The sequence below is a fragment of the Protopterus annectens genome, chromosome 15.part0, assembly GCF_019279795.1.
Source record: "Protopterus annectens isolate FY-2018-M chromosome 15.part0, PAN1.0, whole genome shotgun sequence".
NCBI lineage: Eukaryota > Metazoa > Chordata > Ceratodontiformes > Protopteridae > Protopterus > Protopterus annectens.
In genome coordinates, this window is record NC_056749.1 from 72878617 (window position 1) to 72906195 (window position 27579).

The window sequence follows — 27579 nt, forward strand, 5'->3', positions numbered from 1 at the left end:
CAGTTACAAGTCAGTAAATGCAACACTAATATTGGTAAACTACCCTACAGTCATTCTATAGCCTCAGCCTGGAATAAGTTACCACTAAATGTCAGAACTATCACAAACCCCCAACTCCTTAAATCCACCTTAAAAGACAGCTATCATTCATCCTGGTCCTGCCATTGTTATGACCCAACATATTTTCAGTGCAGTCTCCTTCCCTCCTAGCTACCCACCTGGCTTGCAAAGGTTAATCCTCCTCTCATTTCACTGCTTCGCCCCTCTTTTATCCTTCTTTCAAGTTTCACTCCTTATAACTCTTGCTACTTTGTTAAACAGAAATATGCTGTAAACGTGTTACCCTCTTTATTGTACCTTTGGGTCTCACTTTTTTATTCTCGTTAATTGAATTTGTAATTTGAACTACTTATATTTGAAATCTATTATTTATTTTGTAAATTAAGACTGTTTTGTACTGTAATTTGTCTTCTGCAATTCTGGAGCTTTTCTCCTCAGGTCTCCACTGAAAATGGGTTTCTGCCCAGACAGACTAACCCCGTTAATAAATGTCAAATAAAATAAATACATAAATAAAATCTAAGGAAATCATAGTCCCACTGTACTTAGCCCTCATAAGACCAGCAATCAAGTACAATGCACCCTGTGGCATGCCCCTAAGTAACCGTTTGCAACAGCATTATTGGCCATAGAGGCTCCTTACTAAAGGAATACGGAGTGTAAATAACATGTCCTATGTGGAGTATGTAAATCCCCACCCTCATACACTCCTATACAGACTGCCTACATCCCCATACTCAGTCCCACATGTCCTATGTGAACCGTGTGAATCTCCACCCCCATACTCAGTCCCATATGTCCTTTGCAGACCACGTAAATCCCCATCCCCATACTCAGTCACTTATGGACTTTTGAGGCATTTTCCATTCCAGCTTTGATGAATCTGGTACACATTTGCAAAATAAACAGTACTAGAATTACACAGACTAAGGATCTAAACCTCACCTTTGAAATAAACAAAACATGTTGGAGGGACATGTATGTGTGTCAGAGATTACCCCCTTCTTTGTAACAAACTCCCCATTCATGTGAAACAGAGGTCTTCCCTAAGCCTATTCAAATGCAGTTTGCATCAATAGATGGGAAATTGCTAATTCCCTGCTGGATTGTCACCTGTGGCCCTTGAGGGGCAGTGCACAGGCATATACCAAAGCTGTTTAAGCCCATGGAGACTGATAATTGGGAAAATTCAGACATGAATGGCTAGGCTTTAAAAGGCTCTAGGGCCATTAGCCTAGTCATCCTCCTATGATCCTATGATCCTATGATCCTATAAAGACTAGGTTTGAAGTAACTTGGAGTATTTGTCCTACCCTGCCGAACAGCAATACTACAGTTGTATGCAAATGTTGAAGGAGTAAGACAGGAATGTGTTTGCTTAAATCAAAGTTTATTTTTTGAAGTGTTAGGACTAGCAACATCTGGTTTTATACTTAATATTTATTTTTTGAAGTGTTAGGACTAGCTACATCTGGTTTTATACTTAATATTTATTTTTTGAAGTGTTAGGACTAGCTACATCTGGTTTTATACTTAATATTTATTTTTTGAGGTGTTAGGACTAGCTACATCTGGTTTTATACTTAATATTTATTTTTTGAAGTGTTAGGACTAGCTACATCTGGTTTTATACTTAATATTTATTTTTTGAGGTGTTAGGACTAGCTACATCTGGTTTTATACTTAATATTTATTTTTGAAGTGTTAGGACTAGCTACATCTGGTTTTATACTTAATATGTATTTTTTGAGGTGTTAGGACTAGCAATATCTGGTTTTATACTTAATATTTATTTTTTGAGGTGTTAGGACTAGCTACATCTGGTTTTATACTTAATATTTATTTTTTGAGGTGTTAGGACTAGCTACATCTGGTTTTATACTTAATATTTATTTTTTGAGGTGTTAGGACTAGCTACATCTGGTTTTATACTTAATATTTATTTTTTGAGGTGCTAGGACTAGCTACATCTGGTTTTATACTTAATGACATGTAGCTGTAGCTCCTGCTATTTATTTTTTCCACAGTCCTATTTATGAAGTCTCTGTGGAGCCTTACCTCTTAATACAAAAGTCATTTTAGTGCAATAATTCAGTTTCGTCTACAAAAGTTCAGCATCATGCATCTCTAGGTATTTCTGTGGCACTAGAAGGAGACCTCACTACTTTCTGACTCTCCTTCATGAGTTCTTATTGTAGCAGACCCTAGTAGCATCTTACCGCTACTTTTATATTTAATATGGTAATAAGCTCTAGTTTGGTCTCTCCTTACATCAGTTTTCCAGCCTGCATGGTTGTAAAATTCAGCCTTATCACTCTCAATGCCTGCTTCAGGAACTCGCGTGGAGCTGTAATCTAACATCTTTTCTCTCTTTCTATCGTGCCTCGCTCTGTTTCCCCAGGAGGAAGTGTCACGGCTCTAGAGCAGTATCTTCTTTAGGAACTGATATGGTATGGGATTCCAGCATCATGCCTCTTGACTTTTCCATGAACAACTTGTATGATGTTAGAATATAGCCTCATGCCTCTCTCAACTTTTCTGTGAGACTTGGCAAGATTCTGGAATCCAGTATCATCTACATGTTTCCTTTAGATTTTGGACTCCACTATTATCTCTCTCTCTGTCACTTATCTTCTGTTCTACATGATAAAATCATATGGTGCTTGAATCTGGCATCATAGATTGATTGGCTTTGTCCTTTGTGAGCTCATATGTAGCTAGACTCCTGCATAACTCTCTTCCTTTCATTCAATGACTTGATATGGTGCAGGACTACAGCATAGGATCATAGGATCATAGGCTCATAGGATCATAGGCTCATAGGATCATAGGATCATAGGCTCATAGGAAGTTACTAGGCTATTGGCCCTGAGGCCCTTATAGCCTAGCCAAGAGTTTAGCCCATGCATAAACAAATCAGCACCCAATGCCCCTGTCCAGAAGGGACATGGTTGGAATTCCAGGGATGCATTTTCTATTTCCCATCCAGTTATCCAGATTGCACTTAAAAAGGGATAAAGAGGTACTCTGCTTGTCATGGAGAGGGAGTCTATTCCATAGATGGGGGAGTCTCTGGGACACAAATCTGTCCTGTCAGCAAGTCCTATTGATGTTACAAACCAGGTTAAGGCCGTGTATGTGGGTTACTCGAGTGGAGCTTGACTTGTGGATATGCAGCAGTCCCATCAAGGCGGAGTCTGAGATCGCCTTGTATGCCAGACCGAGGTCACCTCTGAAGAGTCTGTATAAAATACAGTAGAGGCATAGGGCTTTTAGCCTATCTGTGTATGATAGATTTTTGAGGCGCTGGATTCTCCTGGTGAAGAACCTATTGTGGTCTCTCCAGCTGCTGCATGTGCTTTGTGAGGTACATGCCGAATGGGGCATTGTACTCAATAATGGGCCTTATAAGGGAAGAATACAGGGATGTTATGACCTCCTTGTCCCTGGATGAAATACCCTTACTTATGAGGTGGGCCATGTAGAAAGCTTTCCATACAATGGAAGCAACATGGTGGTCAAAAGTCAGGCTGCTATCAATCCGAGTGCCCAAATCCCTCACGACTGACTGCATGCTTAGGACGTTATTAATGTGATAATTTGTGGGGACATCTCTCTCCCCAAAGGGGATGATGATGAATTTTTTTGTATTCAGCTTGAGGCCATGTTTCTGGCACCAGTCATTTGTTTGGGCGAGACTCACTTGGTGGATGTCCACGTCACTAGGGGAATTGATGACAGCTCTCAACTTGCAGTCATCTGCAAACTTGGTCAGCCATAGCCCACTGGCTTTGGCCTGTACCTCAGAAAAGTATATCTCAGATAACAGAGGCCTCAAGACCGAACCTTAGGGTACACCACCCAAAGCGGGTCTACTGCATGAGGTGGCTTCCCCTATTTTGACTAGGTGGGTTCTATCAGTGAGCCAGCTGGCTACCCATCTGTTAACATACAGACTGATGCCTAGTTGAGAGAGTTTATCAATTATGCCCGAGTGAGGAATAGTGTCGAAGGCTTTGGCCAGGTCAAGGTAGGCGGTGTGCACTATCTTCCCCTCATCCATGGCTTTGTTGACTGTCTCAAAAAAGTCAATCAAGTTTAACAGACATGACCTCCCCTTGATGAAGCCAAATTGTGTGGGATCAAGTGTTTGAAGGTTGCCAATGTTCTTGTTAATGAGGTCCATGATAATCCGTTCCATGGCCTTGCAGATCAGGCTAGTTAGGCTGATGGGTCTATAATTTCCCAGATCAGTGGGCACTCCACCTTTGTGTAAAGGGATGACAGTGGCTGTCCTCTACTCAGCTGGGGCAAAACTTGTACTCAGGCTTTAGTTGAATAGGGTATGTAAGGGTGCTACAAGTTCAAGACTGATTTCATGTACGATGCAGCCTGGGATGTTATCAGGTCCCATGGAGGCAGTATTTTTTGCCTTTCAGATAGCAGTGATGACCTGATCCCTAGATATAAGGGGAAGGAGGGTAGGTTCTGGGAATGTCCTGATTTACTGTTGGGGGGGTCAGTGGAGTGAAATTTTCACTGAATCTGTCAGCCAGCAAGTTTGCTATATCTACGGCATCTGTATATGTGGTGTCTTTGACCATCAGTTCTGAATAGATCTGGGTGCTACCTTTGAGGTTGCAGACTTATGTGAAGAAGGCCTTATGATTGTCTCTAGTAGATGTGGCCAATTTGGACTTTAAGTTTGCTTTGGAGGTTTTCACCAGTGCTCTTATTTGCTTGTTTAGGCTAAGGAGAGATTGCTTCCAATTGGGCACCTGCTCCTTCTTGGTCCTGGTCAGCAATTTTTTAATTTTGTTATAGAGTTTATTTATTGCAGGTGTCCACCAGACAGGTTTACTCTTCCTTGCGGGGGATAATTTAGTGCCATCAGGTATTCCCGATTCCGTGCATCTATATAAATGTTTGTATAGTAATTTGGTATAGTTTTGGATACTGGTGCCAGTTCCTGGAGAGGGGGTGGGGGCTATGAAGCTGTGTATACCATCTCTCAGGAGGCTGTAATCAGCTTTGGGGAAGTTTTTTTGATTAACCCTAGCTAGAGGGAGATAAGGGGAGATGATGACTTCAAACGTGACCGTTACAAGGGAGGATGATACTGCAGGGGTGCTGCAGTGGTTACTCATGTTGGCTAATACCAAATCCAAGATATTATCACCTCTTGTGGGGGTATTGACTACCTGTTCCAAAACATTTGCATTGACAAAATCGAGGAATCTCTGGTTATTTGTGTTCTGGCAAGAGTAGTTCTTCCAGTCTATGTTTGGGTAGTTAAAGTGACCCAGGATCAGGGTAAAGGGTTGAATCTTGAAATATTAGAAGAGGGATAGATATGCAGTTTGGGCATCTTGGGTCAGATTTGGGGGCTAATAGCTAGCTATGTTTGTATAGGGGTCTTGTCAATAGCTACTGCACCTGGAGTGCCTCCTGTGTGTCATACTGTTTGACCAGCCTGGAGGTGTGTACATCTTTAATATATATTGAAACTCCACCTCCTTTGGTTTTACTACCCACAGTTTGGGGTTTGAATGTATGATAGGATGAGTAACCAGGTAAGGCTGGGGTGCACTCTGCAGCTTTGAACCAAGTTTCTGTGACCACACATATGTCAGTATTTTCCAGGGCTAGGAATGCTTGCAATGAGTGCAGTTTCATGCTTAGACTCCTAGAGCACCACATATCTGCTGCTCATTCAGTGGCTGGCATGCCTCTACAACCCAATGTCAACTCTCCCGGCATTTCCTTCAGGAGTTTCTACACTGTTGTAATGTGCTATCTTATTCTCAGAATTTTTTCATCAGTTGGCATGGTGTTGCCAGCACCACGTACTTCTTAAGAACTGGATGTTGTACAACTGTGTGATGTCTGTCCTAGAGTTTAAAACATGGCATAACAGACACTGCTTCCATCTTACCTTGTCAACCTGACCATTTCCAAACATGTGATTCAACAGTGTATCCACACCAATGCAACCCAAGTTCAGTACTGGATCAGCAAGGTATGCATGTCTCTTTCCTGTCATTGTTATCAGCAGTGTGTGCATCAGGCATTTTATTCAAAGACAGCTGTGAATTTATTCAGTCACAATTCCAAATGTGGAAAGTGAGTCTCTTCTTTCTTACCTTTACGTCAGCATCTACTACGAGTACCACATCTTCAATCCTGATACCAAATTCATTATCGTGGTAATACCCCGGCTCTGCAGAAGAAAAAGCACAGTACAGTAATAAAACAATAAAGTGGAACATAAGACAAATGGCTAAGAATACAATGATTTTAACCATCTCAAATAATACTGCTTTCTATGCCCACAGTAAGTAGTGGAAGACATATCCTGGATGGGTCTAGATTAAACTCTTGACAGAGGAATGCAAAACACTCAATGTCTATTTCTTTCTATAAGGTCTACATGGCACAGGAATAGTTATTTGTGTATCAGTAATCGTGTCTCTTTCACCAGAGATGGCTTAGTGGTTAAGGTCTTCGCCTCCCATGCACAAGGTACAAGGTTCGATCCTGACCGCTGAATAATGCCTGTTTGGAGTTTCCATGTTCTCCCTATGTCTCCGTGGGATTTCTCCCATGTCTAAAAAACATGTTGAGTGTTTCCATCTCAAACACCAATGAATGGAGCTGTGGGCAGCAGCACAGACTCTACATGATGCGCTATAGAGGGAAGAGTTGTACAGACCAACCGCTTTGGGCATCTACTGTGGTGTGCACTATCCTCAAGATAGGAGAACATGGATAACAGACTGAGTGCCTTGGCAGGGCTAGCCACTCAACGGTGTAAAATATGGCTCTAGGTGATTCAGTCATGTTGACTAATGTCGCCAAAAATGGGTATGGGTAGTTACTGGTAATAAGTGGGTTGAGGACCCAACCTACTCTGACCCACGCCAGGGACTGGTGCTAATAGTGGGAGGGGTATATGTGCCCCTATTGGCCAGTGTGTGCCCGCCATAAAGCCCAGCAGCCCTGGGTCAATAAGCTACTGGCTGGGTGGTGTCTAGTTGCCCAGTCTGGGTTACCTGGGATAGCTCTGTTGAGCAAAAACTGGATGTAAAACCAACCAACCTGCCAAAACATGAACTGAAAATTGCTAAGCTTAATGTAGGTTCGCTGATAGGACGCAGCTTGGAAGTGGATGACATGATGATACAGAGGAAGCTAGACATCCTAAGTATCCAGGAGACAAGATGGAAGGGCAGTGCAGCAAAGCAACTTAGCTTGGGATCCCGAGTCTACTACTCAGGTGGAGGGCAGGCTAAAAATGGTGTAGGAATTGTGGTGAGAGAGAGGTTTCAGAAGGCAGTAAGGGATATCATCAGAATTAATGACAGACTCATGGCAGTCAGACTCCAGTGTAATGATAGAGCAGTATTCATAATCTCATCCTATGATAGGGCAGTATTCATAATCTCATCCTATGATAGGGCAGTATTCATAATCTCAGCCTATGCCCCACAGCAGGGTTGTGATAGTGAGGAAAAGAGTGCATTCAGACAGCAGTTGCAGGACCTACTAGATAAAGCAGGACAACATGAAATGGTGTTGATAATGGGTGACTTGAATGCACATATCGAGACAGACAGAATAGGATATGAGAACAGCCTGGGTCCACATGGGTGGGGCAACAGGAATAATGAAGGAGAAGCCATTCTAGACTTCTGTCTGGCAAATGGCTTGATAGTAGCCAACACATGGTTCAGAAAGAGAGAGAGTCACATGATCACATACAAGAGTAGCCAACATGCAACTCAGGTAGACTTCCTCCTAGTCAGGAAAAGGCACTGGGGCAGAATCCATGATTGTAAAGTCATCCCCAGGGAAACAGTCGGCCCACAGCATAAACCATTAGTTGCCACAATCAGCTGCAAGCAGTGGTCAGAGAAGGCTCTAATCTCAACAGAGACCAGCCTGAAGACCTGTAAGGTGACTGGAGAGAAAGCACAACAGTTCAAGGAATCACTCAGGGCTCTAGCACCCCAAGAAGATGTGGAAATAGGTGGAGTTGAAGAAGAATGGCAGCACCTAAAAACAGCATGTGTTAGGACTACAGAAAAGATATGTGGCCAAGCCAGGTATGGAAATAAGGTACAGAAGGAAAGCAGGAAAGCTGGTGGTGGAATGCAGAAGTCCAGGAAGTCATCAAGAGAAAAAAGGAGTGCAGAAGAAGTGGGAGACAGAAAAGACTGACCAGGCTAGGAAGGACTACTGGTTGGCTAACAAAGAAGCTACGAAAGAAGTTGCAATAGCAAAGCATAGGGTATTGGAGGCACTATACCAACTTCTGGAAAGTGACTCCGTAAGGGGCACAAAGTAATTATATCAGATTGCAAGGCAAATACAGAAAGATAAAGAAGATAGTTAGACACCCTTCATAAGGGATGCCAGCAACAATCTGCTCACCAGCCTACAGGACATCAAAGGCAGATGGAATGAGTATTTCCAGCAGCTTCTGAATAAAGAAAACCCCACAGAAGCTGTACTGCCCCAGAAACAGCCTACAATGAGAGAAAAAGAGGAGCCCACCCTAGAAGAAGTAAGAACAGCACTAAGGAAGATGAAGTCAGGGAAAGCAGCAGGCTCAGTTGAGGTCACAGGAGATATGATAAAGATGCTGGGTGAGAGGGGAGAAATGGCTCCTGAGGGTACTAATAACAGTGTGGAGAGAATGGCGTATCCCAGATGACTGGAGAATAAGCATACTCGTGCCAGTGTACAAGAATAAAGGGGACATCCATAACTGTGGGCAGTGCAGAGGCATCAAACTTCTATCACATTGCATGAAAGTTCTAGAGAGGGTGATTGATAAACGGATACACAGAGTAGTAAAATGTAAGATGGGAGATGAGTAGTTTGGATTCAGATCAGGATGCAGCACAACTGACCCAATGTTTTCATTGAGACAAATCTTTGAGAAGAAGCTAGAGATGAGGAGAAAGTCCAACTGTGCATTCCTAGATTTGGAGAAAGCGTATGACAAGGTCCCAAGAAAGCTGATCTGGGCAGTACTGCAGTAATTTGAAGTCCCAGAAACATTGGTAGAATTAGTACAGGCTATGTAGAAGGACCCAATGCTCAAGTACGGATGGTGTTCGGCCTCACAGAGGGGTTCCCAGTGGGTGTGGGTGTACATTAGGGTTCAGCTCTGAGCCCACTGCTGTTCATACCATTGATGGACTACATTAGCAAACAGGCTGGAGGGGACAGATCAACAAAGCTGCTGTATGCAGACAATGTGGCAGTACAGGCAGACTCTGAGCTAGAACTTCAGCAAAGGATAGGAGAATGGAATGCAAATCTGAAGGCACTTGGGATGAAACTAAGTGCAGATAAGATGGTGGTAATGGCAGCAAATTAGGGAAATCAGAAGAAGCTGAGAATAGAGATAGAAGGGAGGATAGTGGAACAAGTAAACAGCTTCAGGTATCTGGGAGGAATAGTTGAGGAGAAGGGTAGTCTGAATGAAGAGGTCAAAGTTAGAATCAGAGGGGCTGCAGCCAACTGACATAGAGTATCAGGTGTAGTCTATTACAGAAGAATGCCAAAGAAGCTGAAAAGTAAGGTGTATAAGACAGTGGTGTGACCAGTACTACTGTATGATACAGAAACCTGGGCAGTAAAGGCAGAACAGTTGAAGAAGCTAGAAGTGATGGAAAGGTGGTAGGATGCACACTGTGGGACAGACGAAGAAATGAGGACATAAGAGCAGAAGCCAAATTAGCTCCAATTGCGGAAAAGATCAAAGAGAACAGATTGTGGTGGTTTGGGTGCATGTGTAGAATAGCAGAAGACAATCTGGTGAGGAAGATTTGGGACAGACAGGAAGAAGGTAAGAGGGAGTGAGGATGTCCAAGAAAGAGGTGGATGGATTGTGTGAAAGAAGATCTGTGACAGTCAGGCATGAATGTTGAAGAAGTCAGGAGTGTGGCACTGAATCGAGAGAGTTGGCGACAGGATACCCCAACCCCCATGTAGAAAAATGGGGAAAAGTGGGCTGATGATGATAATGAATCATGTCTCTTTCTACTTCTTAATCAAAGTTGAAAATAAACTGCCTTTGTGAACCATGGCACTGTCTACAAAGTAAAATAAATTAAAAAAGTAAAACATGAGCACAATACACAAGGTTTCAGTATAGTAAATGAAGGAAAACTTTACTGCTGGTTTAGCTATATCCATCCAGATAGTTAAATGAGTGCTTTCTTCCTAGATCAGGACATCACCTGACTCAATACTGACTTTCTGTTTAAGAAGTGTATTTAATAGTTCACAGCACCTCTAAGTATCTAAAATTAGTAGCCTGTGAGAGGCCAGGGAAAGGTATGCAGTTTTAGTGTGGTGGTACAATAACTAGTATTTTCACACATGTAGTCTGGTGGTGTAACAACCAGGCTTTCCACACAAAGCTTTACTGTGGTGATGTAACAACCAACCTTTTCACACACAGTTTTAGTGTGCTGGTCTAACAACCAGGCTTTTCAGACACAGTTGTAGTGTGATGGTGTAAGAACCAGGCCTTTCACACACAGTTGTAGTGTGGTGGTGTAAGAACCACGCTTTTAATACCCAGTTGTAGTGCAGTGGTGTAATAACTAGTCTTTTCACTCATGCAAAACTAGACTACGAGCACTATCCACCTGCAGAATGGGGCAGCAAATTACTATGGGGTTTCCAAGCATCTTAGATCATGGTCACTAATTTTTCCAAAGATGGCACCATTAACACTTAATATTACTGTACATTGTATTTCTCAACCTCCTGAATTACTTCTCTTGTTTAAATCAGCCAGTTACTCTTATTATTACTCTGGTTACCAAAACCTTTATCCATCCATTCACACACTCACACTTTGGTTCTCTCTCTGTCTATATATCAACCATACAAACACACACACACACACACGCACACACACGCACGCACGCACACACGCGTGCACACACACACACGTACGCACACACACACACACACACGTGCGCCCGCACTCACACACACACACACACACACACACACACACACACACACACACACACACACACACGCATGCACGCACGCACGCATACACACACACACACACACACACACACACACACACACACACACACACACGCACGCACGCACACACACGCGCACGCACACACACGTGCACGCACACACACACGCACGCGCGCACATGCGCACGCACACACACACACACACGCGCGCACGCACACACGCGTGCACGCACGCACACGCACGCACACACACGCGCACGCACACACACACGCACGCACACACTCACACACACACACGCGCGCGCACGCACACACACACACGCGCGCGCGCAAGCACGCACACACACACACACACGTACCAATACCACAAAATCACTTTCTAGATACTCACATTACTGCATATAGTTATTACTTTGGACTACTATCCTTCTCATCAATGCATATTTTTGGTCTCCTCCCTCATCAGTACACGACTCACTTCTTCACCTTCCATCCGCTTACAAACTTATACCATACAGCTTTCTGCACACACCCTAACAACTCTCTACTACCTTAACTATCTATATACTACCCTGAAAACATCTCCCCACCCTTCACCACACCTCTTTTTCTCCATTTATCATAGCACTCCTTTCATTAATATACCACACTGCCACCATCTTACCAAACCCAAACCTCCACCTTCTTCTGTTCACCATCTGAACTCTCACCATCTCAACTCACAATGACAGTAAGTTAACTGCTATTGCTTTATACACTCACACTAGCTCATTTTACTATCTACCCTAACATTCCTGCATCATATCTTCACTTCAACACAAACAGGCATACATTACATCACAAACCCCTCTTTCTCTCCCTGTCTATCTCTATCAGTACACATGCTCAGATCTGTTCTCTTATAGATATATTAAAGTTAAGAATCACACTTTATCAGCAGTACTGAAAGTCAGATACAAATACAAATGGCTCCATGCCCCTACTGACCCCACCTACACCCTGAAACGTAGTGGAGACATTCACCCTAACCCTGGACCCACACATCAACTACACACCATGGCCACCTCATTACTTTCCAATGCACCCGACACAATTGTCCCATCAAGCAGTGAAATTCACCTCATTCTTTTCAACATTAGCCTCAGAAGTATCTAAAAAAATTCATGATATCCATGCATGTCTAGATTTTTATTCCCCAGACATTCTAATCACCACTGAAACCTGGCTAAAACAAGAAATAACTGACAACAAAGTTATTCTCCCAGTTTTAACATACTCAGAATGGACAGAAATCTTAAAAGAGCAGGTAGTATTGCATCCAGCCCATCTAAATATTCCAAAATTTGATAATGTTGAACTTCTGATTGCATACTTCAACATCAACTAAAAGAAATCTATATGCATCTAAGCAGTATACATCCCACCAGGAACAACATTACCACAGCTGAAAATATCCTATACTGGATATCTGACAACATCCCCTAGGAAACCTTCATCATAGGTAACCTTAATATAGACTGGCAATCCATAAACAGCAGTGACCCCAAGAACTCAATTCAAGTATTTGGTTTCACCCAGCAAACTAACTCCACCACCAGAATCCACAAAAGCACTAAAAGGCAGTCCACACGGGACTGGATATTGACAAACAATCCCTATAATACAAAATCTTCTGTTTGCTTACCAGATTAAGTGACCACCTCCCAACCTATGTTAGAAGACAGCAACATGGTTCATCCAAACAAATAATCTATAAATAAGTATGCACTTTAATCAAATTTGACAAAGACACATTTTTATAGCCCTGTCCAACTACATCTGGAATGTATTGAGCGATGTCCCTAGAAGAAGCAGTAACATTCTACTTGTCTGCCTGTAAATTATTACTAAACTCACTAGGGTCTTAACAAGCCTAGCTGTGCAATCCAGCCTAGTTTTGTTCATGAGCTTCTTGGATTCCTATATGGTGGGGTATGTTAGTAAAGAAGTAGCTAAGGGTTATGTGGTGGGGGGTATACTAGTTGGGGATTAATTTATTGTCGACTTCTGTCCATCAGGTACATGGGAGCCAGAATGGTGATGAATTTGTGATTTCTCATCAAATGACTGAGGTTTTTTTTAACAGGGTCAGGGATGAACTCTGATTCACATTGATGGGGGGGCTTGTTCCATAGTTCAGTATCCATTGAGAGACATACTGAATATTACAGACTCAGAATAAGTCCTAATATAGGATCAGACATTTTAGTCATATATCTAGTTGGCTGTAGCTGAACCAGTAATTAAGTTTTACTTCACTGAATCACTCACACACAAACATACACCCACAGGATGAAATGTAACAAAAGTTGGAAAACTTTAAACCTGGGCAGAAGTAAACCAAAAACACACAGTTTTACAGTCACTGCCAGTTCAAGTTCATAGGTTCCAGTCCATAATAACTACTTCTTAAAATAATTGAAAATTCAGAAGAATGCAGTTGCAGAAATCTAGAGTATTTACATAGTAACAATCCTAACAGTCTTTCTTGCTTTCTGAAAGTAGGAAACTTAGCTCATTGTAGAAATGTTTCTTGTAAACTTTCCAAGTTTAAAATAATACACTTCATACCTCGAGTCAAAGCAGTCCTTCTAGCCTCTTCATTTACTGTCTGCACTGCCCAGGTATCTCAGACGATACTCCTCTAGCCCTATATATTGGTAGCCTGGAATCTCCCTCTAGCCCTATATATTGGTAGCCTGGAATCTCCCTCTAGCCCTATATACTGGTAGCCTGGAATCTCCCTCTAGCCCTATATATTGGTAGCCTGGAATCCCCCTCTAGCCCTGTATAATGGTAGCCTGGACTCTCCCTCTAGCCCTATACATTGGTAGCCTGGAATCTTCTTTTAGCCCTATATATTTGTAGCCTGAAATCTCCCTATAGACTTATATATTGGTATTCTGGAATCTCCCTCTAGCCCTATAAATTGGTAGCCTGGAATGTCCCTCTAGCCCTATATTACCGGTAGCCTGGAATCTCCCTCTAGCCCTATACATTGGTAGCCTGGAATCTCCCTCTAACCCTATATATTGGCAGCCTGGAATCTCCCCCTAGCCCTATATATTTGTAGCCTGGAATCTCCCTCTAGCCCTATGTACTGGTAGCCTGGAATCTCCCTCTAGCCCTATATACTGATAGCCTGGAATCTCCCTCTAGCCCTATATATTGGTAGCCTGGAATCTCCCTCTAGCCCTATATATTGGTAGCCTGGAATATCCCTCTAGCCCTATATATTGGTAGCCTGGAATCTTCTTCTAGCCCTATATATTGGTAGCCTGGAATCTCCCTCTAGCCCTATATATTGGTAGCCTGGAATCTCCCACTAGCCCTATATATTGGTAGCCTGGAATCTACCTCTAGCCCTATATATTGGTAGCCTGGAATCTCCCTCTAGCCCTATATACTGGTAGCCTGGAATCTCCTTGTAGTCCTATATATTGGTAGCCTGGAATCTCCCTCTAGCCCTATATATGGGTAGCCTGGAATCTCCCTCTAGCCCTATGTACTGGTAGCCTGGAATCTCCCTCTAGCCCTATATACTGGTAGCCTGGAATCTCCCTCTAGCCCTATATATTGATAGCCTGGAATCTCCCTCTAGCCTTATATATTGGTAGCTAGGAATCTCCATCTAGCCCTATATATTGGTAGCCTGGAATCTCCTTCTAGCCCTATATATTGGTAGCCTGGAATATCCATCTAGCCCTATATATTGGTAGCCTGAAATCTCCTTTTAGCCCTATATATTGGTAGCCTGGAATCTCCCTCTAGCCCTATGTACTGGTAGCTTGGAATCTCCCTCTAGCCCTATGTACTGGTAGCTTGGAATCTCCCTCTAGCCCTATGTACTGGTAGCCTGGAATCTCCCTCTAGCCCTCTATTTTGGTAGCCTGGAATCTTCCTCTAGCCCTATATATTGGTAGCCTGGAATCTCCCTCTAGCCCTATATATTGGTAGCCTGGAATCTCACTCTCATGGACTCTCCTGAGTTCTTACCAACTTCCAGCTGATTCCTTCTGTTCTCTAGACCCTTTATCTCAAAACTTTATCTCTGTCGGTGTCTCTAATGAGAGCTCCATCTCCCACTAATAATGACACTGTTCTTTTTTATGCATCTCTCCTCATACACAGAAGAGGTTGTGGTATCCTCCATTCAGGGTATGTATGTGGAAGACCCTTCCCACAATGTTGAAACAGTAGAGTCCCACATACCATACAACTAACACAAAGGGTTGCTACCTATCTCTCTGTTTTTCTTTTCATATATCAGCACACACACACAGACACACACACACACACAGACACCCACACAGACACACACACACACACACACACACACACACACACACACACACACACACACACACACACACACACACACACACACACACACACACACACACACACACACACACACACATGCGTGTGTGGGTGTGTCTGTGTGTATATAAGGGTTCACTTCAGTTCACTGAACTTTCAATTCACTGACTTTCATTTCACTGACACCATTTCACTGAAATTCATTTCACTGAAACTTCATTTCACTGAAAGTTCATTTCACTGACAACTATTATTAGCAATAAAATGGAATATGCCCCCTTCCCCACTGTACTGCGACCCTGGAGTTAGAATATATAGTTAGGGGGGTGTGGGGGGCGCAGCCCCCCACTTCATTTCATATAATATTCTTACGTTTTGATATAATATTGCTTAGTAAAAGAAAAGTAAGTGGGGGGCTGCGCCCCCCACACCACCCAATGTGGGGGGCTCTGCCCCCCACACCCCCCTAACTATATATTCTAACTCCAGGGTTGCACTACAGTGGGGAAGGGGGCATATTCCATTTACTTTGTAATAATACTTGTCAGTGAAATGAACTTTCAGTGAAATGAAGTTTCAGTGAAATGAATTTCAGTGAAATGGTGTCAGTGAAATGAAAGTCAGTGAATTGAAAGTTCAGTGAATTGAAGTGAACCCGTATATAAATGCTGTTCCTCCCAAATGATCCCAGCAATTCAAAACTACATAATATCATGAATCCCCATCACATTTACAAACCTATCTAACACATATTATTAATCCACAAATTTGGCTAACCATAACATTCGGAGTAACTGAGTTAATTCTGTTTTACATCATGGTTGAAACAACCCTAATTATAAGTTTTAATTATCATGACATGGACAGGTTATCCAATAGAATGCCTCCAAGCAGGAACATACTTTTTATTATCCTATTCTGCCTATCTCAGGCGAGTTACAAATGTATGCATAGCCGAGCCATACTCCTAGCTTGTGAAATAGGAATTGTTCTACTCCCTCACCTGGCTATGGTTACTTCTAGCCAGTATGACAAACACTGCCCTCCTCTCTTCTAATTCCCGAATTTAATAGGTGAACTCCTAGTAATAGTCTCTTCATTCCATTGATCAAATCTATCCATTGTTCTCACTGGCTTGGGTACCCGATCAAATCTATCCATTGTTCTCACTGTCTTGGGTACCCTAATGACAATATCATACTCTGATATATATTTTTAATAGCATGAAGTCCAGCCTCAAACCACACTATTATAACAGACCCCCCTGCACACTCTAGGCCATCATCTAATTTCTCTGCACTTAATTCCTTCACTTATACTGACCATGATGTCAGGACTCATTTGAGGCTGATTTCCTGCTGATGTAGTTATCACCAGTGAATCCCACACTGAAGGGATATCCTCAAAATACGGAAACAATCTTACAATGGGGCCAGGCCAGGCTCAGGATGGGATGCCCCCCCCCCCCCCTGTTGTAGAAGGAGGTAGTAGTCCACAAAAACAACAAAAAATGATTGGCCAAATAAGAGCCATAAAGACGACAGAGTGGACTATTGAGGATAAGAAAAAAATTATGTATTGTTACTATTTTATAAAAAGCCCAGGATTTTCAGACACAAGATATACAAAACAATTAAGAGAGAAATTAAAGGAAAGAAAAATACTTCCTCAGGAAAAACTGTCACAAGCTTCAAATAAAACGATAAATCCACACCAGTTCCTAAAAAAGTGAGACGTCCTCTCGGTACAACAATACAGGCAGTAAGGTGTACTAAAACTCCTTTATTCACATATAAAATACGTTAAGCGCTTTCATCACAAAAGTGACTTCATCAGAACAATTTCCACAATAAAATGCACTTCCTTATATATCTAAATAATGTCACATGATCCTAATTACACACACCTAACAACCACTTGATAAAACACTTTCTATTAAATATGAACAACTACTTATAAATCCTGCTGCTGCAGTCACATTCCCTAGGACACCCACATAAGCCATCAAAACTTTTTCACTTCATACTTTTCATACAAGTTAAAATGCATAAAATCCACCTTTTTATATATTTATGTTGTACATAAAAAATGTATTAAAAGGTACTAATTGTGTATGTAAAACTACTGATATAACAATAAATTCATACATAACACATTCTTATTTCAAAAAGTTGTTCTAAAACTTCCTATCTGTTCCTTAACTTTGCCAGCTATTGCCCACCTCGGTCAATTAATGCCACCCCATCCCCCCTCTCCTTTCATATATTTCTTTTCAGCTATTATCCAAAATGGGTTTAATGGATATGTGGTCATTAATTCCCGGGTGTACAGAAGCATTTAATCTTATTTGCCACCTTACCTCCTTGTCGCTCACCACCTTTTTAGGGTCACCCCCTCTCACTTTATTCTCAACCACTTCCAAAATCCCAAATTTGAATGACGAGCAGCCCACACTATTTTTCAAGTGCCTCCAAAGGGCATTATTCTCGTCATTCTTCCTTATACTATAGTAGTGGTCGTAGATTCTGTTCCGTAAACATCTAATAGTTTTTCCCACGTAAAAGCAAGAACACTGGGAGCAACTGGCCAGGTACACTAAATTCTTAGTCCTGCAATTTCCTTTGGCAAACATAATTTTAGTTTGGTTATAATTCTGTAATGTAATATGTTCTCCTTCAAATATATACTGGCATTGCTGGCAAGTGCCACATTTCTTGGTTCCCCCCTTATTGCCTTCCTTATTTGTCTCCACTTTCCTCTCCAATAACCATTTCAGGTTGGAACCATTCTTATGCACAAAATTAGGCTCTGTCCCCACTATCCTTAATATTTCGCTATCAGCCTTTAACACCGTCCAATTTCTTTGTATAATGCCCTTGATATCCCTACAATGAGAGGAGTACTGAAGAACACAAGCCTTCTTGAATTTACTATCTGCCCCTCCAACATTCGGGATCCTGTTAGTTGCAATCAATTCACCGGCCCCTAGCCCAAGAAGGGGCATGTACTTCCTTCCCCATTCCTTCCTCACATACTCACTAGCATCATTAATCATATCCGTAGGATACCCCCTTTCCAAAAAGAAATTTTTTACTCTCTCAAGTTCTTCCTCCAAGTCCTCCCCATTAGATGTCATCCGTGCTACCCGGATGCATTGCCCCTTAATGATGTTCCTTTTTTGATTCCAGGGGTGATTGCTGGAATAATGCAAGTAGGTGTTACTGAAGGTTTCTTTCCTATATATGTTTGACCTAAATTCTCCATTAGCGATGGTAATCCTAACATCCAAATAAGGAATGGTCGTCCTATTTTTGTTAAAGGTAAACTTGAAATTCTCACTACATGTGTTAAGATAACCACAAAACTGTTCTAACTCCTCACTACTACCCTTCCAAAGCACAAAGATATCATCCAAGAATCGTAGGTAGCAGGTGACAAATTTATACCATTCGGACCCAAAAATATATTCTTTTTCCCAATCATATACAACGAGATTGCTTTCATCAATACAACAGATTTTTGAAAAACAGTATATAGATCAAGAAACTTTGATCTCTTTGGAAAAAGAAGCCTCTGAGGAAGTGAGAAAATATAAACAACAAAACCTAGAGAATATAATAAAAAAATATGGACATGGGAAGAAAGAGAGATTTGATATGGTGCAATATTTATGCAAAGGAGAAAGCCAAGTTAACTAATATACAGAAGGCAGTTTCAAAGATATTCAAAGAAAAATACAGGCAAAGGCATCCAGATATGGAAAATTTCACAATAAAAAGACTAAAAGCACAAAGATTTAATGTATAAATGATGATTAGTAAAGTAGAAGTTAAAGAAATAGAAGTTGAAGTTATGGAGTGCCTGTGAAGTGAAGAATTTACTGTAGAAGGTCTAAAACAGTTTACATCACAGCATGATATCATGAGTCCCCAGAATAAGGAAAAGCAAGAAGATCAGGAGACGTGTGAAGAAGAAATATGGACAGGAAAAGGAAAAGAGATTTAATATGATGTAATATTTATGCAAAGGAGAAAACAAAACTGACTAATACAAAAAGAGCAGTACCAAAGATATTTGAAGAAAAATATAGGGTAAGGAATCCAGATATGGAAAATTTTACAATACAAAAAATAAGAAGACTAAGAGGAAAAGTAGAAAAAGAGATTAGTAACAGAGAAGTCAAAGAAATAGAAATTGAGGTTATGGAACAGCTGCAAAGAAAAGGAATCAGTGTAGAAAATCAAATGCAGAAAGCACCACAGCAGGATAGAGCAATGGATATCCAAATTAAGGGAAAACCAGTGGAACAGGAAACAATTGGTCAGGTGCTATATCAAGATATTTTGGAGCCTTCCACAGGAAACCAATATAAACATTCATTTGAAGCTAGACAGCAAGGAAAGGAACAGGAAACTGTGGAAACTCTGATGCAGTCAATGCTGAGGAGTGATAGGCCAGTGAGTTCCCATATGACAGAACAACAGATGACACAGGATGAAACTGAAGAGAATGTGCCACAAGAAGATGTTGTAGAACATTCTATAGAATGCCCACACAAAATGGAAAACAAGGGATGTGCCCTCAGTATGGAAGAAAATGAGTTAAGAGTTGCTTGATTTAATAGACAAAGACAGATATATCAAGATCAATTAGAGAAATAGACTGCAGAAGGTTAATAAAACCCCAAAAGTCAAAAGCGTGAAAAAACAAATGCACACAGTAATTAGGACTGTCCATAGAGATCCATGCGATGTAACAGAAGTAACCAGAATATATTACTGTGCTGCTAAATTGATAACTGATAAAATTCTACCACAGGAACATACAGTAGCGAGGGAAAAGGGGGGGGTGAAAGTGAATACCATCGTGAAAATATCGAATAGAGAAAACTATAAAGCAGCTAAGGCAAGAGGTGTCATTTTTAGAAGATTATAGAAGAGTGAACAGATCAACAAAAATATTAAGAAAGATAGATGTGATAAAAGCAATATGCAGTATTAGAACAGACCAGGATCTATTAACCACTATTGAAGATAAACTCAAAATTTCAAAACAGGCGGAAAGACTCAGATGATACAAAGATAAATATAAGAGAAACGCACAAAATAAGCAATTTACTGATGACCCAAAAAAGTTTTATAGAGAATTGGGAAATAAGGTAAAAGGAATTGATAGACCACCGAAAAAAGAGGAAGTAGATACATTTTGGAGAAGTATCTATGAAGATCCTGTGGAACATAAAGATGCTAAATGGATAGAAGAAGTAAAAGAATGAATAAGAAGTTTAAAAGTACATGATATGAAATGGAATGAAATAACAGCCAGAGAGATTGAAACAAAGTTGAGAAAAGCCTCTAATTGGAAAACCCCAGGCCCAGATTAAGTACCTAACTTTTGGCTTAAAGTATTAACAAGAGGATCTAGAAATGAGTATGAACTATTTATATGTACACCCCGAACAGACACCGTACTGGTTAACAACAGGAAGAACAATGCTCTTACTTAAGAGTGAACCTGCAAGCTACCCTAAAATTTATAGACCAATAACTTGTCTTCCAACGACGTATAAACTATACAGAGGGATTGACGCCAACAGAGTTTATAGTCATTTAGAAGAAAACTCAATTATGGCAGTAGAACAAAAGGGCAATAAAAGAAAGTCGTATGGAACAAATGATCATTTGTTGTTAAATAAAGTTATAGTGGAGAACTGTAAGAAAGGGAAGAATCTAAGTATGGCATGGATTGACTATAAAAAAGCATGTGATAGTATCCCACATTCATGGATAAAAGAGTGCTTAAAAATGTATAAGGTACATCCTACACTGATTGATTAAATTACAGTAACCATGAAACAGTGGCAGACCACTTTGGAATTAAGCCATGATAAAGGACAGATTATTATCCCATGGATAAAAATCCAAAGGGGGATATTCCAGGGTGACTCCCTGTCACCGTTGCTGTTTTGCCTTGCCGTTACTCCATTAAGCTGTTTACTTAACAGCTTAGGTCATGGCTACAATTTGGCTTCTAGAAAACAACAGTCTAGAGACTTCTCATCTTCTCTTTGTTGATGATTTAAAACTGTATAGCTCATCAGATGAGGAACTGAAAGCACAGCTGCAGGTTGTCAAAACTTTTTCAGATGATATTGGAATGTCATTTTTTCTTGATAAATGTGCAAAAGCAACCTTTAAGAAAGAAAAATTGCAGCACCAGGAAACAGTCTGGGACATGAATGTGATATAAAAGAACTTGAGCAAGAGGGGGTGTATAAATACTTGGGAATTGATGAAGGATCAGCAATAAAACATGAACAAATGCAAATAAAGCTTAGTAAGGAGTAATTTAGAAGACTTAAATTAATTCTGAAAACAGCATTGACACCTAGGAACAAGATCCAAGCTATAAATCAATTTGCTCTTCCTGTCCTAACGTATAGTTTTGGAGTGATTGACTGGCCCCAAAAAGTGTTGGATAGACTGGATATTAAAACAAGAAGGATGCATCATGCTCACCCAATGATTTATAAAAATCACTGCATACCAAGAATATATATTCCCCGTTCTGAAGGAGGGATGGGCCTCCTTGAAATTGATTACATGTATAGATCTGCAATTGTGGGACTCCACACATATCTACTAACCTCACAAGATCCAACTGTGGTGAAAGTTTTGAAACATGAGGAGGATAAATCTAAGATGACATCTCTGCTTAATTTAGCAGAAGCACATTGACGTCAAGCAGGAATGGAAATCAAACCAGAAGTGGATAAAAAACAGGCAACAACTGAATGTGCTAAAAAACAAAAGAAAGACTATAAGGTGAAGGACCAGGTGAGAAGGCAAGAAATGTGGAAAAAACGTAAATATAGTTGCAAGTATAGAAAACTTCTGGAAGAGTCTCATGTTGATCAAGAATGAATGCAGGAATGGTTAAGGAGAGGTGAATTTACATCAAGAAATGAAAGGTTAATACTGGCAGCCCAAGATAGTGGGCTATGTACACGCTGGTTTACTAAGTCCATTGAACATGTGGGAGAAACAGACATATGTAGGTTTTGTGGAACCGAATTGGAAACAGTCACATGCCTTATTGCTAGTTGCGACTCTTTAATGGCAGAGGGACTGTATATTGAAAGGCATAATAATGTGGCGAGATTGTTACACTGGAGATTGTGCAAACATTATGGTATCGAAGTGGCTGAAAAACACTGGAAACATGAGCCACAGAGAATCATAGAAAATGATGGTTTACATCACATGGGATCACCCAATAGCAAGAGTCCAAAAGACAGATGCTAGAAAACCATTTATAATGGTCCAAGAAAAGAAGACAAAAGTAGCATTGATCATTAAAATTGCCACACCTAGTGACTACAGTGTCTTGTGTACAGAGACACAAAGTCATAAAATACCTCGATCTGCAGGCAGAAATGAGAGCCATGTGGAAGAAATATACCCAGACAGTTCCAATAGTAGTAGGAACAACTGGTTTTATAAAAAAGAATTTACAATAGTATTTAAATATGTTACCAATTCATGTAACACCATACGAATTGCAGAAGGTGTCATTACTGGGCACATTGCGGGTGCTGCGAAGAGCACTTTTGGTTAACATCAAAGAGTGAAACAATTTCATGAACTTTAATCGTATTTTGACTTAGGAATGGAGTCCATTCCCATCATGGTATTAGAAACCCAAAAGACTTGGAGAAATTAAAAAAAGGGATATGATAGTATAGCTGGGCGTGTACAAAATAATAACAGGAATGTATGATTGTCAGCTCTTTTTTAGGTATCAACCTGCATCTTTAAAGCATTTGCATTTATTTTCTTTAACAAGGTGTAACTTCAGAAAACTTAAACAGTTGAGCTTCTTATGTTCCCCTAGTCTGATACAATTCTAGCCAGAGCTATTTGAAAAGTAATCCTATTGATATGGGACAAATGTTCTTTAAGGGGTGGCCATAATAACAATTGGGGATTTTTTATAGAATTTCTGCATATGCTGTCCATTTTGCTTTACATGTTCAGTATTTCCTATCACTAAATTACAAAACAAAGGGTCACCACCTTTGGCATACCTATCCTTCCAATTGCCAACCTTTACCCCCATGCATCCCCATATTCCACCTATTATATCTTTAACAGTTCATCTTTCACTCTACACCTGGCCTGGACAGAATCTGTGCAGAATCAGAAAAGGAGAAGTAATCGTTTAAGGATCCCTGTATTTTCCTGCAGTATACTCCACCTCTGTTCAAATTAAAACTCTTGCTAGTAAAGCAATACAGTACAGTTCATACCTCTCAGCATTTTGTACAACAAACCTACCTATCCATTCTTAATTGCAACTATCACTGATTTTAAAATAGTCCATTGAAATTAACTTCCCCTACAATATAATCCCATGTGGGTAATACTTAGAGATGTACCATACCCCAGAAACAGACCCTCTCAACGTTATCTCGAAATGCAATGCCTCATCGAACCAGACACCCTTAGCAAACTTATGCAGGATATATAAAAGATAACTTTAACAAATATTTCAGATTAGATGCTATTCTATGGCAGCAGATAAAAAATAAAATGACCTCTGAAACTGATCTCACAGATACTGAAAAAACATAATTAATGTGAACATCTGTCAAAGCAATCAACAACATCATAATCCTATGTTGTCAACTCCCTTAGCTAATTATATCTTTCTTGTTAAAACGTTTCTTAAATCTATTGAAACAACATAAGCTCTGGCCCAGATAAATGTATAATAAATGTCGTGTGAATATGGCATCATATTAAACATCTAAAGATGCAAACTACATAATTTGTCTTAGTCCTTTATCCAGCAAACACCTCACCTCAGCATTACCATGCAGAGGTGTTATTTCATAACAGACTTACTTTATTTATTCAGATGTGCTCTGGGAATGTTGATATAAAGTTAACATTCATAAGAACACATAAGTATGCCATATATTATAATTCTCAGTGACATGATATGCAACAGAAATATAAATGCTAGCATACCTGACATCATAAAAATGTCATCACTTTGGCCAGAAGTGTAGCTAGGGGACAGGGCGGGTAGGGTGGGGGGGGGGGTTCTTAGGCATGAGGTATTAAGGAGGAGGCTCACTGGGCATAAGGTGTTAAGGGGTATGATTGTCAGTTGATGATAGGCTGGTATTGCATATAAGGTATTAAGGGGGATGTTCGCTGGGCACAAGGTATTAGGGGGTATGATTGTCAGTTGATTAGAGGCTGGTATTGCACATAAGGTTTTAAGGGGGAGGTTTGCTGGGCATAAGGTGTTAAGGGGTATGATTGTCTGTTGATTAGAAGCTGGTATTGCACATAAGATATTAAGGGGGAGGTTCGCTGGGCATAAGGTGTTATTAAAGAGTATGATTGTCAGTTGATTAGAGGCTGGTATTGCACATGAAGTATTAAGGGGGAGGTTTGCTGGGCATAAGGTATTAAGGGTTATGCTTCTCAGTTGATTAGAGGCTGGTATTGCACATAAGGTTTTAAGGGGGAGGTTCGCTGGGAATAAGGTGTTAAGGGGTATGCTTGTCAGTTGATTAGAGGCTGGTATTGCACATAAGGTTTTAAGGGGGAGGTTCGCTGGGAATAAGGTGTTAAGGGGTATGCTTGTCAGGTGATTAGAGGCTGGTATTGCACATAAGGTTTTAGGGGGAGGTTCGCTGGGAATAAGGTGTTAAGGGGTATGCTTGTCAGTTGATTAGAGGCTGGTACTGCACATAAGGTTTTAAGGGGGAGGTTCGCTGGGAATAAGGTGTTAAGGGGTATGATTGTCAGTTGATTAGAGGCTGGTATTGCACATAAGGTTTTAAGGGGGAGGTTCGCTGGGAATAAGGTGTTAAGGGGTATGCTTGTCAGTTGATTAGAGGCTGGTATTGCACATAAGGTTTTAAGGGGGAGGTTCGCTGGGAATAAGGTGTTAAGGGGTATGATTGTCAGTTGATTAGAGGCTGGTATTGCACATAAGGTTTTAAGGGGGAGGTTCGCTGGGAATAAGGTGTTAAGGGGTATGCTTGTCAGTTGATTAGAGGCTGGTATTGCACATAAGGTTTTAAGGGGGAGGTTCGCTGGGAATAAGGTGTTAAGGGTATGCTTGTCAGTTGATTAGAGGCTGGTATTGCACATAAGGTTTTAAGGGGGAGGTTCGCTGGGAATAAGGTGTTAAGGGGTATGCTTGTCAGTTGATTAGAGGCTAGTATTGCACATAAGATTTTAAGGGGGAGGTTCGCTGGGAATAAGGTGTTAAGGGGTATGCTTGTCAGTTGATTAGAGGCTGGTATTGCACATAAGGTTTTAAGGGGGAGGTTTGCTGGGAATAAGGTGTTAAGGGGTATGATTGTCAGTTGATTAGAGGCTGGTATTGCACATAAGGTTTTAAGGGGGAGGTTCACTGGGAATAAGGTGTTAAGGGGTATGCTTGTCAGTTGATTAGAGGCTGGTATTGCACATAAGGTTTTAAGGGGGAGGTTCGCTGGGAATAAGGTGTTAAGGGGTATGATTGTCAGTTGATTAGAGGCTGGTATTGCACATAAGGTTTTAAGGGGGAGGTTCGCTGGGAATAAGGTGTTAAGGGGTATGCTTGTCAGTTGATTAGAGGCTGGTATTGCACATAAGGTTTTAAGGGGGAGGTTCGCTGGGAATAAGGTGTTAAGGGGTATGCTTGTCAGTTGATTAGAGGCTGGTATTGCACATAAGGTTTTAAGGGGGAGGTTTGCTGGGAATAAGGTGTTAAGGGGTATGCTTGTCAGTTGATTAGAGGCTGGTATTGCACATAAGGTTTTAAGGGGGAGGTTCGCTGGGAATAAGGTGTTAAGGGGTATGCTTGTCAGTTGATTAGAGGCTGGTATTGCACATAAGGTTTTAGGGGGAGGTTCGCTGGGAATAAGATGTTAAGGGGTATGCTTGTCAGTTGATTAGAGGCTGGTATTGCACATAAGGTTTTACGGGGAGGTTCGCTGGGAATAAGGTGTTAAGGGGTATGCTTGTCAGTTGATTAGAGGCTGGTATTGCACATAAGGTTTTAAGGGGGAGGTTCGCTGGGAATAAGGTGTTAAGGGGTATGCTTGTCAGTTGATTAGAGGCTGGTATTGCACATAAGGTTTTAAGGGGGAGGTTCGCTGGGAATAAGGTGTTAAGGGGTATGATTGTCAGTTGATTAGAGGCTGGTATTACACATAAGGTTTTAAGGGGGAGGTTCGCTGGGAATAAGGTGTTAAGGGGTATGCTTGTCAGTTGATTAGAGGCTGGTATTGCACATAAGGTTTTAAGGGGGAGGTTCGCTGGGAATAAGGTGTTAAGGGGTATGATTGTCAGTTGATTAGAGGCTGGTATTGCACATAAGCTTTTAAGGGGGAGGTTCGCTGGGAATAAGGTGTTAAGGGGTATGCTTGTCAGTTGATTATAGGCTGGTATTGCACATAAGGTTTTAAGGGGGAGGTTCGCTGGGAATAAGGTGTTAAGGGGTATGCTTGTCAGTTGATTAGAGGCTGGTATTGCACATAAGGTTTTAAGGGGGAGGTTCACTGGGAATAAGGTGTTAAGGGGTATGATTGTCAGTTGATTAGAGGCTGGTATTGCACATAAGCTTTTAAGGGGGAGGTTCGCTGGGAATAAGGTGTTAAGGGGTATGCTTGTCAGTTGATTAGAGGCTGGTATTGCACATAAGGTTTTAAGGGGGAGGTTCGCTGGGAATAAGGTGTTAAGGAGTATGCTTGTCAGTTGATTAGAGGCTGGTATTGCACATAAGGTTTTAGGGGGAGGTTCGCTGGGAATAAGGTGTTAAGGGGTATGCTTGTCAGTTGATTAGAGGCTGGTATTGCACATAAGGTTTTAAGGGGAAGGTTCGCTGGGAATAAGGTGTTAAGGGGTATGCTTGTCAGTTGATTAGAGGCTGGTATTGCACATAAGGTTTTAAGGGGGAGGTTCGCTGGGAATAAGGTGTTAATGGGTATGCTTGTCAGTTGATTATGTGCTGCTATTGCACATAAGGTTTTAAGGGGGAGGTTCGCTGGGAATAAGGTGTTAAGGGGTATGCTTGTCAGTTGATTAGAGGCTGGTATTGCACAAAAGGTTTTAAGGGGGAGGTTCACTGG

General features: G+C 41.1%; 1 protein-coding gene across 1 annotated transcript in view; it reads right to left on the minus strand.

The window, feature by feature from the left end:
* Positions 1-27579, minus strand: part of XPNPEP2 (X-prolyl aminopeptidase 2) — a 983740-nt gene that overhangs the window by 59815 nt on the left and 896346 nt on the right. Inside the window, exon 19 of the mRNA XM_044057066.1 lies at positions 6204-6280. Coding sequence (XP_043913001.1) covers positions 6204-6280 — 77 coding nt within the window. The remainder of the gene's footprint in view (positions 1-6203; positions 6281-27579) is intronic.